This window comes from Procambarus clarkii, chromosome 92 (genome assembly GCF_040958095.1).
Source record: "Procambarus clarkii isolate CNS0578487 chromosome 92, FALCON_Pclarkii_2.0, whole genome shotgun sequence".
NCBI lineage: Eukaryota > Metazoa > Arthropoda > Malacostraca > Decapoda > Cambaridae > Procambarus > Procambarus clarkii.
This window is the reverse complement of record NC_091241.1, coordinates 8,978,408-8,994,548: the sequence shown is the minus strand read 5'-3', so window position 1 is coordinate 8,994,548 and position 16,141 is coordinate 8,978,408. Positions and strand designations below refer to the sequence as shown.

The following is a 16,141-nucleotide window of genomic DNA, read 5'->3' as shown; positions in this document are numbered from 1 at the left end:
AAGTATATATATATATATATATATATATATTTAATATTATACACATTCACACACAAATGTACGTGTTTGATGTTACAGATGATGAGGAGTATGAGATGGACCGTGAGTCTCCATACCTGACGAGGGTGTCGGAGGAATGGGAGGACGAGGAGGATGATGGTCTCCACATGAAGGCCCCCACTAGAGCCAAGGTCTAAACTACTGCATCGTGACACCACGTCCTTCTGGCTGTTTGTGGTAACCAGAAGACCATGTGTTCCTGTGGTCTGCTAGTGGCTACCTTTGGGGAACTATGCAAGATGGCCTCCTCCTGATGTCTCCTAGTTGCAATTCAACTGGGTCAGGTTAGCCTGATGTTCTATAAAATATAGTGGCTATCAGATGGTTTGGCCTTACTTGGAGTCTCGTAATGGCTGCCTGTTTGGTCTGTAGTAAATGATCGAGTCCTTTCAGGGGGGCCTGCTAGTGGCTACTTTATGGAAGACAATGCCAAATGGCTTTGACCCTATTGGGACTATTGGTAGTTGGCCCCTTTTTATTTGTCTCCAATGTGGTACAATATCTCATTTAGACCAGCTGTCCCTGGTACTCTCATTAGCTTTCTGCCTGATACTGGTACTTATCTTACCAGGAGACCTTGCAGAAACTCACATCAATTTGACCTTTAGCAAAGAGCACTGTAGTACCTGTGAAGATCATTTATGTGACTCCATTGGAGCCAATCTTCCTCTGGAGATATACATTACCTAAGTGTAGATGATGTCATTTGCAGGTATAACAAGTCTCTTACAGGTGACCTTACCCTGAGATCGTAAACAGGGCTTCTCCTTCTGGAGATGGTATTCCCCTTAAACATGGATTTAAGTAGCTATTGGTCATGGAGTAGACCTCAAATCCTCTACATACACGCTCTTTTTACCTATGTACCGGTACTTGTTGCGGGTCGTCGCAAAAGATTTTGCTCTGATAGACAAGGGAAGTCACACTTAAAGGATGCACTCCGTACGAATATAACCACCCACGACAGCCTGACTCGAATAAAAAACTAATTGTCATTCTAGTCTAGTTTTAACTTGATCTGTTTAAGGAAGTTGATTATAGTCCCATCAGTCTTGCTCACAAAGTTTCCATCCTCACATTAAGGTCTTAACAAAATTAAGCACCAAGACAAAACAAGCCAAGACAAAATCAACTTTCCCAATTACGTACTGTATATGCTGTTTAAACGTGAAAGCTCTCTCAAGTAATGAAACAAATAGACTTCTGTTAACAGAAAATATATTTCATAAGTTAAATTGGCATTTACATAATACGTCATTAAATAATGTACATTACTGTATCTATATACATTTCATTAACTCTGAGTATTTTATATATTTCATTAGGATTTAATGTACCATTGATTGCAATTTCCATAAATGTTGCCAATGTCTCTCATAAATATATATATATATTAATACAATACACACACACACACTTTATTTATCTTTTATTTATATTTATTTATTAGGTAATTAGACACACACTGTATATGCATTTAGTCAATTATATGCAAATATATATTTGTATATGTGTTCATGTGTGTTTTTGTGTGTAAACATTTGGGGCTCTAAGGTTGTCTTTGCCAGGGTGACCGTCGGGTTCCATGTGCAGGCCAGCTGATTACTGTTCCCTGTCCAAACAATATCCAAAATATTATAGATAAATGAAGACAAATTGATAAGACAATTAGAGAAAGGCAGAACCAATTAAAAAATTATGAAAGTACAGTAGACCTTTAGTGTATGGAGGCATATAGCATGGGCCTATCATTGCTAGGCTAGTGGGAATTGATTGAAAATAGGCCTCATTCAGCACGTTATACTGGTATAATTGACATCTAACTGATAGTGTTCATGAGAGTATCAGATATTTCTCAAAATATTTTATGGCTATTTCAATATAATTAAAATGTTTAGTTCATTGCATTCATTTTGAGCAATAAATAGCAGTATGGAAATGCTCACTCAACTGTAGTGAATTCTAAAATGTCTTGAAAATTACTTGAAATGTTCAGATGAATGAAAAACAAATGCTTGCAGAATTATATGAAAAGTATATTTTCTTCAGTAATGCAGGTGTTCAACCAGTTGAAAATGGCTTAAACAATATCAAGAATTGGAGTATAAATAAAACTTTGTTGACTGCAAATATTTTGTTTGCAATGTAAATGAATATGCACTGTAAATAAGAACAGAATTGCAATGTAATGAACTTAATGCAATGTACATGAACTTAGTTCACTGTGAATGTAACACATTAATTGTATTTTCAGTGATAATACAATACATTGTTTATTCAAAAGAATGTACTGTATGTACAAAGAACATATGAATAATGTACAATTGTAGGGACAGGAGTTACATAATCTGTGAAGCCACTATTACACCAAACATTTCAGGCAAAATAACATGTTGCCAAGCAATGTCTTAACACCACAAACTCTGTATGTTATATTTCATAAATATAATAAGTCTCTCAGGAGTCAAGCCTGGGCCCGGGCCGGGCATGTGGCCGGGCATGCGTAGAAAACTCCCATAACCTCCGTCAAGTTATGTCAAAGCATGGTAAGAACTGCCTAAAATTCACAATGGACCTTAAAAATGTCTTGCAATAATATCCAGTCTGTCATCTAGTTTTAGCCATTTGAAATACAGTATTGGAATATTAATAAAATCTTAAGACTGGCAGTGGACCTTTAACATTGCATGTGATAATATTTAGCAATGCAAACTGTCCAAATTTCTCCTCTATAAATACACCAATTATCCATGTAAAATATGTTCCAGTGTTGTGAATACAATATTTCTTTGCAGTGATGTCACCTCTTCCATTCCTGGGAAGTGAGGTGGGAAGGGAGGAAGGGGGGAGACGAGAAGTGGAGAAATGAGGATGGGGGATGGTATAGTAGAAGGTCACACCTCCAGCTCCATCCTACCCATCACCTCTGCCTCAGTCCATAGACCCCTTGTCACCTTCCCTCTGGGACTACAGACCCCTTGTCACCTTCCCTCTGGGACTACAGACCCCTTGTCACCTTCCCTCTGGGACCACAGACCCCTTGTCACCTTTGCTCTGGGATCACAGACCCCTTGTCACCTTCCCTCTGGGACCACAGACCCCTTGTCACCTTTGCTCTGGGACTACAGACTACTTGTCACCTTCCCTCTGGGACCACAGACCCCTTGTCACCTTCCCGTTACATTTGCTACACAAAAGGCACCCATCACTACAGGCAGCCTCCACCCTCCCTTCCTCCCATCTCTCCACCCCACATGAACAGAACTGAGACTCCAAGTGTGATCTCTGGGCTTGATTAAGGTCTCATGCATTTTGCAAGTACTGTACAGTATTACATACAGCACAATTAGTCATCGTCTGTCATTATTGTTTGGGTTTATATTGGCTACTGTTGCTCTAATTATACAAGTATTGTGACAAAACGTTTGGGGTTGTTTCAGTAGTATTGTATTCAAAAAGATCCCCAGATGCATCTGTAAGCTTGAAGTCAAACACCTCACACAGAGCATCATTCAAAAACACAAATTTCTCTCTTATTCTTGTTAGGTTAGGTTTGTTTATAGAGTAGTGATGGATTAACATGACTAGACTTGGAAAGACCATTTAAAACATTACTCGTTATTTATTACTATATGCGGTGCTGCACGAGATACAGGCTAATGTAATGAATCCAACTTGAATATTGACGTAGTTATCATTACATGTCACTTTGGTTAGGCTTTTATGAAGCGCGAGATTTGAATGCTTTTTATATCCCCCCCTTCTCTATCACACTCAGTGGTATAAAAGGTAGGCATTGTGGTACAGTAGTTATTTTGAGAGCTGCTTACAGGTGTGATGCCCTTTTGGACTTGATTCTGGTGGTATTCCAGGAAAATGTGACATAAATACTGGTACTTTGATATTGGAATGTCATGGAAATGTGACTTTTCAGACTTTATGCCAAAATTCCTTAGAAATGTGACCTGGGAACTCTTTGATACCAGTATTACATGGAAGATTTACCTTAACTATTTGACTTTGATACCAGTATTCCATGGAGCTGTGACCACTGTTGGATTTTGATACAGGTACCAGTATTTCATGGTACTGACCATTGTTAGATTTCCAGTTGTTGTTTCCTGGTACTGTGATACATTCAGATATAGGCACTGCAGCAGTTTTTCCTCGAAATGTCACAAGATTACACATGGCATTATGAATATTTTCTGGGATTGTGATCTGGTTGTACTCTATGCTGGTACTGCTTTACTTGAAATTTTGATAATCCAGGCCTAAAATGGCCTGGTATTGTAATGTGGTGTGACAAAACTTAGGACGGCAGGCATAAATTCTCCTTGGACAAAGCTGGGCAAATGACATTGATATAACAGGGAATTAATGTTTATCCTTTGTTGATTAAATGTTACTTGAGCATGGTCAGCATGTTGTGTTTGTTTTCTGAGCGTGTTCGTACTCATTTGGTGGGAAGTTAGTCCATGGGGGCTACTGCAGGTCTTACACTCTAACAGTGTTTGGTCGTAATTGTCAATTTATAACTAGCAGTTGCAGGTAATTGTATGGTTGGTGACATAGCCTAACATCTATACCTAGCCTCTGTGGTGTTGATGACATCGCTTAACATCTGTGTACAGTATGTAGCCTCTGTGTGGATGATGACAGCTTAACGTCTGTATATGTAGCCTCTGTGTGGTTGATGACGCAGTATAACATCTGTGTACATAGCCTCTGTGTGGTTGATAACGTAGCCTAACATCTGTGCAGCTTACAGAAAACTACCCACTAGTCATCCCTCAGAATGATAACACTGACGATGGTACTAACTTCTCGCCCGATAATTTAACATTCAGATAATACATTTTTGCTTTTTAGCGCAAAATATATATTTCATAGTTCCTGCAACGTCTTCACTCATCGAGAATGATTATAGAGCATTCCAATAACATAATAGATATAGCCATGGGCTTGTTCCAGGTTAAAGTGACCACCTTCATATCTGCAGTACTCTTCGTAATCTTTGATTTACTTAAGATTACAAGCTTGTGCCTGGTCATGCATGTGGAGGCCATGCGTGTGGAGGCCATGCGTGTGGAGGCCGTGTGTGTGGAGGCTGTGAAGGTGGAGGCCATGTGTGTGGAGGCCATGTGTGTGGAGGCCATGAAGGTGGAGGCCGTGTGTGTGGAGGCCATGTGTGTGGAGGCCATGAGGGTGGAGGCCATGAGGGTGGAGGCCCTGAGGGTGGAGGCCATGTGTGTGGAGGCTGTGAGGGTGAAGGCCATGTGTGTGTAGAGGCCGCGAGGGTGGAGTTCTTGAAGGTGGAGGCCATACATCTCTTGGTGAACCTGGCTTCTTGTATTGTTAGCTTTTAGCACCGTTTCTGTGTTATAATGTAACTTAACACTGTTAGTTTAAGGCATGACATATATACAGTATACAGTGTAAAAAATATATATATATATATATATATATATATATATATATATATATATATATATATATATATATATATATATATATATATATATATATATATATATAATATACATATTATATATAATATGCAATTGATGATTTGCCCAATTTTCGGCCCAGGGTAACAATTTCTTCAACAATAGGCACTTCAGGTTCAGGCTCAAACCCCTCGAAGTCTAGTGCTGAAACACATTCAGGCCACAATTTAAGGATTGAACCTTACCACTGGCTTTCTTGGGACCCATGGCGAGATGTATAATAATAACTTTGATGTTCAAATACCCCAAAATCTGAAAAACATTGAAATTCTTTACAAAAAATTCAGGCGCGATTGTCACTAGGTGGGAGGCACTGGTAAACTGAGGCGTTTTTTTTTTTTTAGTTTAGTTCATTTATTATGCACCCCATACCCATCTTGTGGGCGGTAGTGGAAAGGGTTACAGAGGCACATAATGGGCTCAGGGACTGAACCCCACAATTCATTTAGCTAAGCAAGTTACAATCTTGATGAGCTAGTTACAAAATTCAATATAAGTCGTCACATCAACAATGGGTTTGAGATCGACCTCAAGTACAGGTTGCGATCGCCGTGCCCCAACGCGCTAGGTCAGCCATATGTGTGTCAACAAATTCGTTTCCCGAGGCAAAATTCGTAACTGATTCCAATTTTCCGAAGAAATTGGGCTCGTAACCCGAAAAGTTCGTAAATTGGGGCATTCGTAAGGAGAGGCGTCACTGTCTATTCAGGTATTTATATAATATATATATACATACATACTATGTATTTTTATTTATTTATTTAATGTACACTAAAGTACACTAAAACTGTAAATATTAAAGTTGCCTGTATTGATTATATTTCTCTAATATACATTGTACAGCCATATATGACCCATGTAAAGTCAAGTGTCACATGTAAAGCCATATATTTATCTCATTGACAAAGGTGGAAAGGTGAAGGCCTTGCCATCAGAGTGATACGCCGATGTTTTTGTTATAAGTGTACAGTCACTGTACATTACCAGAGTGCTATTCATATTTTGAAAGTGATATCGGGAAAACAGTAAGACCATATGTTATTTTTTATATAAATTGTATAAACTTGGGCAATAATATTGACCTCATACTTAAAATAACAATGACTTTTCTGGACTTCAAATTTTGATATACTGTAATAAGCTTTTCTAGAGTTAACTCTACTTATCATTGAAATATGTTAAATTGTGGATCCATGTTGCAAAGACCTGTGTTAGTCGGTTGGCTAATTTATCCCATTATAAGTCATTAATTAATTATATCATATATGTTACTAAGCTTAAGAATCAACTGCTACAATATTTATTTTATTAAATTCTACAATATTTATTCAGTCTTGGAAGATTTTATTTATATTCTTTACACTGTAATTGTAAATGTTTATATTTATAACTAAAATTGTGTAAAATACAGATTTATTGTTCATTGTTCTGTAAGATATATTTGTACTATGAGAATGTTTAGAAACTTCATGAATGAGGAAAGATGCAAAAAAAATAATTTGACAATTAATAATGTATTTTTTTAACAAATGTTGAGTAATGTGAGAATTATGATAATGAGAAGTAGACAGTTACATGCAGAACACCTATGATGTGATCCTCCAAGTGCCGTTAATAGCACGCAAGCCACATTGTGCACTCAACGATCTGCTAGTAGCAGGTCAGTTTTTGCTCTATATAGACAGTACCTGCAATGTAAATCTTCTGTGCTGTTAAGAGGCGGAGGAGGCCAGCTGTGCACCATACATGTAATACCTGCGATGCAAGCCTCCAGTGCTGGTATGAGGATCAAGCTAACTTGTACACTGTACACACAATACCACTAGGCCTTAACAGAATCCTCACATAAGCCATGTCATGGCTTTCTCATTTTATTTATTTATATATTCAAGAGTTAATACATTCTTGTACAGCCACTAGCATGCATAGCATTTCTGACAAGTCCTTAATCCTAATTTTCTCCATAATACGACCCACCAAATTGTTGAACAACCAGGTATTCATTCACTGCTGGTTAAACAGAGGTTACAGTTAAGGATTGGTGCCTAGTAAATTCTCTCCTGCCAGGATATGAACCCAGTCCAAAACGCTTGTGAAACGCCAGGCGACTGTGTTACCACTTCGCCACAGGCGATTACGTTATCACTTTGCCACAGGCGACTACTCATAATTCAAAGCTAAATATTATAGTGATTATTTGTCAATGATAAGAAGGCACACCCTGCCACTCCCACACTGTCACCTCAGTGCCAGAGTCTGGGGGTATTCCTGGGCTCTCAGACTGTCGCCAGTGTAGGAGTGTGCCACCCAGAGCAGGTAATGAGGCACCCAGAGCAGTGAACAATCAGTAGGTTACAACTGTAATGGCAGATTATTGACCAGACCCCACACTAGAAAGTGAAGGGACGACGACGTTTTGGTCCGTCCTGAACCATTCTCAAGTCGATTGTCTCCTGCCAGGACTATTCTCAAGTTGATTGATCCACAATCGACTTGAGAATGGTCCAGGACAGACCGAAACAGCATAGTCCCTTCACTTTCTAGTGTGTGGTCTGGTCAACATACTTCAGCCACGTTATTGTGACTCATCGCCTGTAATGGAAGCCAGTCATATACAGTATATATATATATATATATATATATAAAATACAGTATATCAGAAACAACTGATTCAACCATAGGGTGAAGTTTTTTTCTTTACAATAAATGTAGATGTTTACAGTTAAAAAGTGTTGTATCCTACAGCTAGATTTATAAATAGAAGGATATATATTAATATATAAATGTTAATAAGCTTGTTGCTTGCATTAAGTTTTAAATCTTTGTATCCTTCACTTGCCCCTAAACTGGTAATTAGAGAAAACGGCAGTGTCAGTGGCCTAATTTCTCGTGTATTGTCTAGCCAAAGCTTTTAATGAATTTTAGACTTAATAACTTCTAGAATAGATCAAAATTATTAGAGTAAACACCGGGTATATTGCATACGGTAGTACAGTAAACTATTTATTCTCTCGCGCTTCTACTGGCGTCATTTTCTCTTCAGACTGACTCCAGGGGGAACTGAACCGTTTGTGATGCTGATGTTGAAAATGCTCAAAGCTATAACCAGAAATTAACTGCTGTATCTATTTTTGTATTGCTATTGACAGCGTAATCATGCAGCCAAGAGATTCAAAGATTTTGTAAAATGAATTTGTTGTCAAATGTGGCTGGCATTGCACCAACTAAGGCACCCTTGACAAAAGGTCTTGAGCAAAGGGGTCTGATAAAGGGTGTATAGTTGAGGATTTAAATCATGCAAAAACCAGTTAAATTTAAAATATATTTAAGATTTTAAAGTTGCATCAAAACACTATTCGTTAAAAGTTAAGGCATTTACTGCTTAAAAAGAGAAGTGCACTTTGTAGTCCAGCCAGTAATAATAAGGTAATGGTGGGTGCTGTGAGTTGGAGAATGTGTTGTGCTGACACTTTTAGTAACAGTGACTTGGTGACACTTATAATATAAGTATAGTAGTTTGATAGCAATTACAGTGACAGTATTTAGGTGACTTGTAATTGCCGTATTTAGATGTTATATAATTGCAGTATGGTGTTAACCTTGTGATGGTGAGCCTTGCCGTGGTATGATGGTGACACAACCACTACTTTTCCTCATACACTGACACGTCCTTATCTGATACAATGACTATGACACAATGATCGAACCTGGTACAATGACCCCCAACACAACACGACACAACGCCCTGACCTGGTACGCTCGTCACCATGACCCAAATTGGCGCACTCTCCACAACAACCTCAACTGATACAATGATCATGACCAAAGCACACTGAACCAAGCAGATTTGACCACCTCATCACTACACTTAACACTTATAAGGACCAATGTTCTCTGCCTTTAAAGTAATCAGATTGTCTTCCTTCTCTTGGGTGGAGCCACTGGACAAAGAGATTGGTAATGTGTAGAGTTAGGAAAATATCACCACAGGTGTAGAATTATTCAGGTATTGCCAAGGGTGTATAGTTACACAGGTATCCAGAGTTTACCTGAGGGCCACTATATAGTGGCCTCAACATGGACAAGAAGCCTGCGGCTTGCCAAAGGTCCCCCCATTTGTCCTGATGATTTAATCAAGCTGAGGTATACTAGTATATCACCAGGGTGTAGAGTTACACAGTAATATCACCAGGGTGTAGAGTTACACAGTATATCACTAGGGTGTAGAGTTACACAGTAATATCACCAGGGTGTAGAGTTACACAGTAATATCACCAGGGTGTAGAGTTACACTAATATCACCAGGGTGTAGAGTTACACAGTATATCACTAGGGTGTAGAGTTACACAGTAATATCACCAGGGTGTAGAGTTACACAGTATATCACTAGGGTGTAGAGTTACACAGTAATATCACCAGGGTGTAGAGTTACACAGTAATATCACCAGGGTGTAGAGTTACACAGTAGTATCACCAGGGTGTAGAGTTACACAGTAATATCACCAGGGTGTAGAGTTACACAGTAATATCACCAGGGTGTAGAGTTACACAGTAATATCACCAGGGTGTAGAGTTACACAGTAATATCACCAGGGGGTAGAGTTACACAGTAATATCACCAGGGGGTAGAGTTACACAGTAATATCACCAGGGTCTAGAGTTACACAGTAATATCACCAGGGTGTAGAGTTACACAGTAATATCACCAGGGGGTAGAGTTACACAGTAATATCACCAGGGTCTAGAGTTACACAGTAATATCACCAGGGTGTAGAGTTACACAGTAATATCACCAGGGTGTAGAGTTACACAGTAATATCACCAGGGTCTAGAGTTACACAGTAATATCACCAGGGTGTAGAGTTACACAGTAATATAACCTGGGTGTAGAGTTACACAGTAATATCACCAGGGTGTAGAGTTACACAGTAATATAACCTGGGTGTAGAGTTACACAGGCATATCGCTAGAGGTGATCATATCTGCAAGTTATAACAAGATTTAAGTCTTGGACTTCACCATTGACCAATCAAAATCGAGACAAATAAAATTGTATTCAAACTTTTCTGCTTCTGTTTTATTTAGGTTCCTCTGGTGTTTTATAATTGTTATTAGAGTGATTGTTATTACAGCAGTAAATAGGTACCTGGGAGTTAGACAGCTGCTACGGGCTGCTTCCTGGGGAGGGAGGGGGGAATAGTAGTAACAGTTGACTGATTGACAGTTGAGAGGTGGACCGAAAGAGCAGAGCTCTACCTTTAAGCATAACTAGGTGAATAGAACTAGGGTAATACACACTTCAGGATGATACCTGGTTCCTCCCCCCCCCCCCCAAGGTCAAACTACGTAATGACCTCCAGGTTGCAGTCCCACAACAGTTGTCTAACTCCCTGGTACCTATTTACTGCTAGGTGAAAGGAAACGGGTTCAACCATTTCTTTTTACAAGGAAGAATATCCTTCCGAACTGACCCTGGATAACCCAAAATTCTGTATGTTATACAACGCAGGAGAACATTAAAAAAAAATTCAAATTCAAATGTTTATCCCGGTAAAGTACGCACATACAAGGTGTGAAACAAACATTAGTGGATTTATAGATTGGGTTAGTACATACAATGCCTAAAGCCACTATGACGCAAAGCGTTTCGGGCAGGAAAAACACTAAAGACTAAAACTTAATACTAATTGAGATTGAAGTATAAGTTGTGTTGAAAACATATAAAACATATATATGGTTAAAGCCCAGGACTAGAGCAAACTCATTATATAAAAAAAAAATTGGATACGCATCTTGGTACCTTACCTGAATAAACATTTATTTATTTATTTATTTTATTAATAAATAAAGTGGGCGCCGGCGGGAAAGTTCCTCAACTCGAGCGCTGATTGGCTGAGGCCGCGCGCAGCGCCGTCTGCGCCGCCCCCGGCCAGTGGGCGCCCCGCGGCCCGATCAGAACGTTGGCTCGTTACAGCTTCCCTTAATAGGTCAATATATACTGTAAACCGAAAGGTATACCGCGTTTCTTGGTGTATATACAGTGAAAGTTTACTTTAGTCCGGGCCTGCGTTAAGAACTAAAAGTATACTTTGGTGGTTGATCAGTAAAGTCTTGCGGTGATCTCCGTAACCTTCCAGAGGGTGATAAGCCTTAATGCGGTCGTGGACTTAGTAGCAAGATCAAGGTCGTGGACCCAGCAAGACTTAGTAGACCTCTGTGTACACCACCTCCCTCGTATACCAGGCTGGGAAGACCACAACCAGTTTACAGTGACCAACTTCACCCAGACTTAAGGTGAGTCTTATCCTTCCATTGTCTACCTCCACCTCCCCCCTTAGGGTGGGGGTGGGGGCACCACCACATATATCAATATGCTCTCAAATATATCTCATACCCAGCCTGTTTCCCTAAGTACTAATAGTACCGACGAGTACCATAGTACATTATCAGGTATATTTCGGACGATATGAAGTGAATAGTACCAAATTCTTTTTTAATTCTTTACTACGTCAATATTTGTTCTTAAAGTCTTTCTGTACTATCTAAGGTATGTGTGTGTGTGTGTGTGGTGGTATAGCTGGGGTCTGGTCTCGACTCGTGATTGGGAATCCCAGGTTCGAATCTCGGTAGGACGGGGGGAGAGGGGGGGGGGTATGGAAGGGAACTAGCAGAAGAAAACGCTAAGTCTTTACGACTATATAGCACCTGGAAAGGATATCAAGATATGAATATGGGATGGGACGAAGGGGGGGGGGGAAGGAATGGTGGCCCAACCACTAGGACGGTCGGGGATTGAACGCCGACTTGCAGGAAGCGAGACCGTCCCTCTACCGTCCAAGGTGGGGGGGGGGGGGGAGTGCTGGACAGAAATGGTTGGGTGCATTTCCTATTACCTAATGTCCCTGTAGATTAAAGATTAAAGCAAGATTAGAGATTCTAACACGAATCTTCTCAATATTTCTTACATTTCTCTTCACTGTCTAGGGTAGTTGAAAAATTAACTCTCCAAAGCTCATTTTCACGTTTTATTTATGGTCTGACGCCTAGAAAAGTTTCGCAAGACACTTCTTACATTTTCAAAGACGTTTTTCACCTTCTCTGTTTCATGCTTATTTTCGTTTTTGGGTGAGGTGATAGGACACAAATTATTGGGTAAAGACAATTTTACATACTCTTAATTTTTTTGGGGTGAGGTGACCAAACACGAATCAATAAGTACATTGATTCATGTTTTCTCTTTTTGCTTCTGTGTTGCCAAAACCAACCTTGTGCACTCTTGGCCGGGCCTGGTGCACTCTTAGGACTACCTGATGCACTCTTAGGACTACCTGATGCACTCTTAGGACTACCTGATGCACTCTAGGACTACCTGATGCGCTCTTAGGACTACCTGATGCACTCTTAGGACTACCTGATACACTCTTAGGACTACCTGATGCACTCTTAGGACTACCTGATGCACTCTAGGACTACCTGATGCGCTCTTAGGACTACCTGATGCACTCTTAGGACTACCTGATGCACTCTTAGGACTACCTGATGCGCTCTTAGGACTACCTGATGCGCTCTTAGGACTACCTGATGCACTCTTAGGACTACCTGATGCACTCTTAGGACTACCTGATGCACTCTTAGGACTACCTGATGCACTCTTAGGACTACTCTTGTAATGTCTGGCAACCAAAATCTACTTAATTATATCCATATTAATAGTATATTTCAAGGTAATTAATTGAATATTTTGATCTGGCAGTTTATTTAGAACTACTGAGACTAGTGCAGTTAAATCGTATAATTATTATTATCATTAAAAGATGCAGTGAATTTAATATAATACATTAATAGTAATATCATTCAATAATTTTAATAATAATAATATAATACAATAATAGTAACTATTATTCCTTTTTTTATTTCATAGAACTAAGAGAGAAAATGGGTATCAATCTTCTCATTTTCTATGACGGTGCTGCAAGGTGGCCACACTCGTCTAATTTGTTCTCATTTTAACTGGCGTTCCACACAATTTTATGTTAATATTCCGTAAATAGAAAAGCTATCCAAAAATCATTAAATGATATATATAATAACATTAACAATTGAAATAATAGTAAGGATATTGCAACATTTGTTATAGTATATGCAAGTATTTATATAAAGTACACTATATTAAAAACTAATTAGAAGCAACCAAGCACAAATATGGAAACTTTGAAAGGTCAAAGTATTCAGTTTTGTGCGTGTCTAATATATCCAAATTTTGTACTTATTTATATTGTTAATCACATAAACCAAATAAATTTTAAATATCTCTTCATCTCGGTTTTATATATAAATAAATCACGCCTTTATATATACAGTACAAGCGCGTTTTATATATATGTAAAAGTTTTAGGTCGATACATTAGGAACTTAGCCTAGTGGTAAACAGGTATGTGATCTTTAGGCTAATGTGAATTTCATCCTGGATTGGTTAGAAATTGTTATTAGGGGTATTTAGTTCATTTATTATGCACCCCATACCCATCTTGTGGGCGGTAGTGAACACGGTTACAGAGGCACATAATTGGCAGCCTTAATAAATGTAATAGGTTGCCTGTCCGCAAGAATAGGAATTGAAGAATAATGAAAGTTAATTGCTGTAAACCTGTCTGGTATACATGGGTATTACTGTTTACCTGTTACATATGAAAGATAATGCAGGTAAACTGATTGTGCATATTGGGTAGTTAAGTATACCTCTGATATCCTAATATTTTTTAGTGGGTACGATATTAATTTTTTTTTTTTTAATATTTACTTTGTCTTTTCCTTCTGTTGTTGTCGTTATTTTGTTGTTGTTTGTCCTGTTCCTTTTGTTGATTAGTTCCTTCTTTGCTGTTATTATCCTTTGCTTCTCCCTCTTGCGATGTATTCAGTCTCATATTTCTTCCCACTTTCTCTTATCTCTTATCTTTTCAGCTTTTCTTTATTTCTCGCGACACATCTCTCGTTACATGAAACCGCCGGTGGAAGGTGACCTTCAGATTAAGATATACTCGATCTTGTCTGTCTGTCTGTGACTTGTATATAACGTCAGCCACCAATGTTATTAGTATTCCTTAGCGTGTAAATATTGAGGTGAGAGGGGAGCGAGTGGTGTCTGTACCTGCGTCTGTCTGTCTCTTGCTATGTGGCTGTCTGGTAAAATGACTGTCTGTCTGTCTGTGTCTCTATATGCTACAATGTATTGTGTCCATGTGTTGCCGTCTCTGTGTCTGTCTGATATGGTGTCTGTTATTGGGCCAGCAACGGTTTCTGTCTCTATTACGGTCTCTGTCTATATGTATCTGCTTCAGTCAATATTTCTTTTGCGGTCTGATTGTCTGTCTACTATGGTCTCTGTCTCCGTGTGACGGTGGACTGACAGGCGCCGCTTGTTCATGCCATTAGACAGTCGTCAACGTATCCATGATATAACCATGACTGTGGTGGGAAGCGTAGAGGGGGGGGGGGATAGGGGTGTCATGATGTTCATGGTATTAGATCCTTTTCAATTTCCATGGTTGGTGCGACCGGTTGAGAGGTGGGCATGGCTGGTTGAGAGGTGGGCGTGGCTGGTAGAGAGGTGGGCGTGGCTGGTAGAGAGGTGGGCGTGGCTGGTAGAGAGGTGGGCGTGGTGGCGGGAACTTACTTAGGTGGGTTGCTACTACAGATGGAACAGAGGATGGAGTCGGATCTTGTGCAACACATACACAATATGATGAGAAACACCATACCTGTAGGAAGGCAAGGGGGGGAGAGAAGGGGGTTAGTTTGCTCACTCTTTCCTTACTGTATTCGCTACACATTCGTTATCCTCGCTCTATGGCAACTATTTTCACAACAAGTGGATATAGAGAATAATAACCAGTGATAACTCTCTCTCTCTCTCTCTCTCTCTCTCTCTCTCTCTCTCTCTCTCTCTCTCTCTCTCTCTCTCTCTCTCTCTCTCTCTCCACTTCGTCCACTCACCGCAGAAGGAGGGAAGAGTAATGTAGACCAACTTGTGGAGGCTGGTCCCCGGCACTTTAGCCATGTCCACAGGAGTGATTTTGGGATTCGTTCCTGGAATACCAAACATATATATATATATATATATATATATATATATATATATATATATATATATATATATATATATATATATATATATATATATATATATATATATATATATATATATATATATATATCATTTTAAGGAAACGGAGTGATGTAAATTCTACATTCTTGAATGCGATGAGACCAGGTCTAAAAATGTTGGAATTTACGATTTTGTATAAAAAAGTTTTCTATCTATCAGGTGATATTAACCAGGTACACATCACCTCTAGCTAATTGTAAAGGTTTAAAAACAGTTGTTTTTTTTAACCTGTTGGGTAACTTCTTTTTTAATTCTCTTAATTTTTTATAGTGATATCGTCAAATTGACATTAGTCTCAGTGTGCCATTATGCACTAAATGTGGCGGAAGGCTACATATTATTGGCATAAGGCTTGGTCTTAGCTTTTAGCATGAGGCTAGTCTTTAATGTTTTTCCTGCCCGAAAC

General features: G+C 39.1%; 2 protein-coding genes across 6 annotated transcripts in view; one reads left to right on the top strand and one right to left on the bottom strand.

Annotated features, from left to right (window-relative positions):
- The window catches only part of LOC138359723 (sodium-dependent proline transporter-like), a 30,614-nt gene extending 19,979 nt beyond the window's left edge, over nucleotides 1-10,635 (top strand). The window contains exons 15-16 of one of the 2 annotated variants that reach the window (XM_069319287.1): nucleotides 79-9,721; nucleotides 10,065-10,635. In XM_069319287.1, coding sequence (XP_069175388.1) covers nucleotides 79-197 — 119 coding nt within the window. In that variant the 3' untranslated portion in view covers nucleotides 198-9,721; nucleotides 10,065-10,635. Of the gene's footprint in view, nucleotides 1-78; nucleotides 9,722-10,064 lie in introns of those variants that run through there. The other variant, XM_069319288.1, reaches the window with a different exon arrangement.
- Nucleotides 10,636-14,061: 3,426 nt separating this feature from the next.
- Nucleotides 14,062-16,141, bottom strand: part of LOC138359727 (mucin-21-like) — a 30,150-nt gene continuing 28,070 nt past the window's right edge. For all 4 annotated transcript variants that reach the window (XM_069319296.1, XM_069319298.1, XM_069319297.1 and 1 more), the window contains 2 exons: nucleotides 15,564-15,656; nucleotides 14,062-15,328 (listed from right to left, as the gene is read on the bottom strand). In XM_069319296.1, the coding sequence (XP_069175397.1) occupies nucleotides 15,240-15,328; nucleotides 15,564-15,656 (182 nt within the window). In that variant the 3' untranslated portion in view covers nucleotides 14,062-15,239. The remainder of the gene's footprint in view (nucleotides 15,329-15,563; nucleotides 15,657-16,141) is intronic.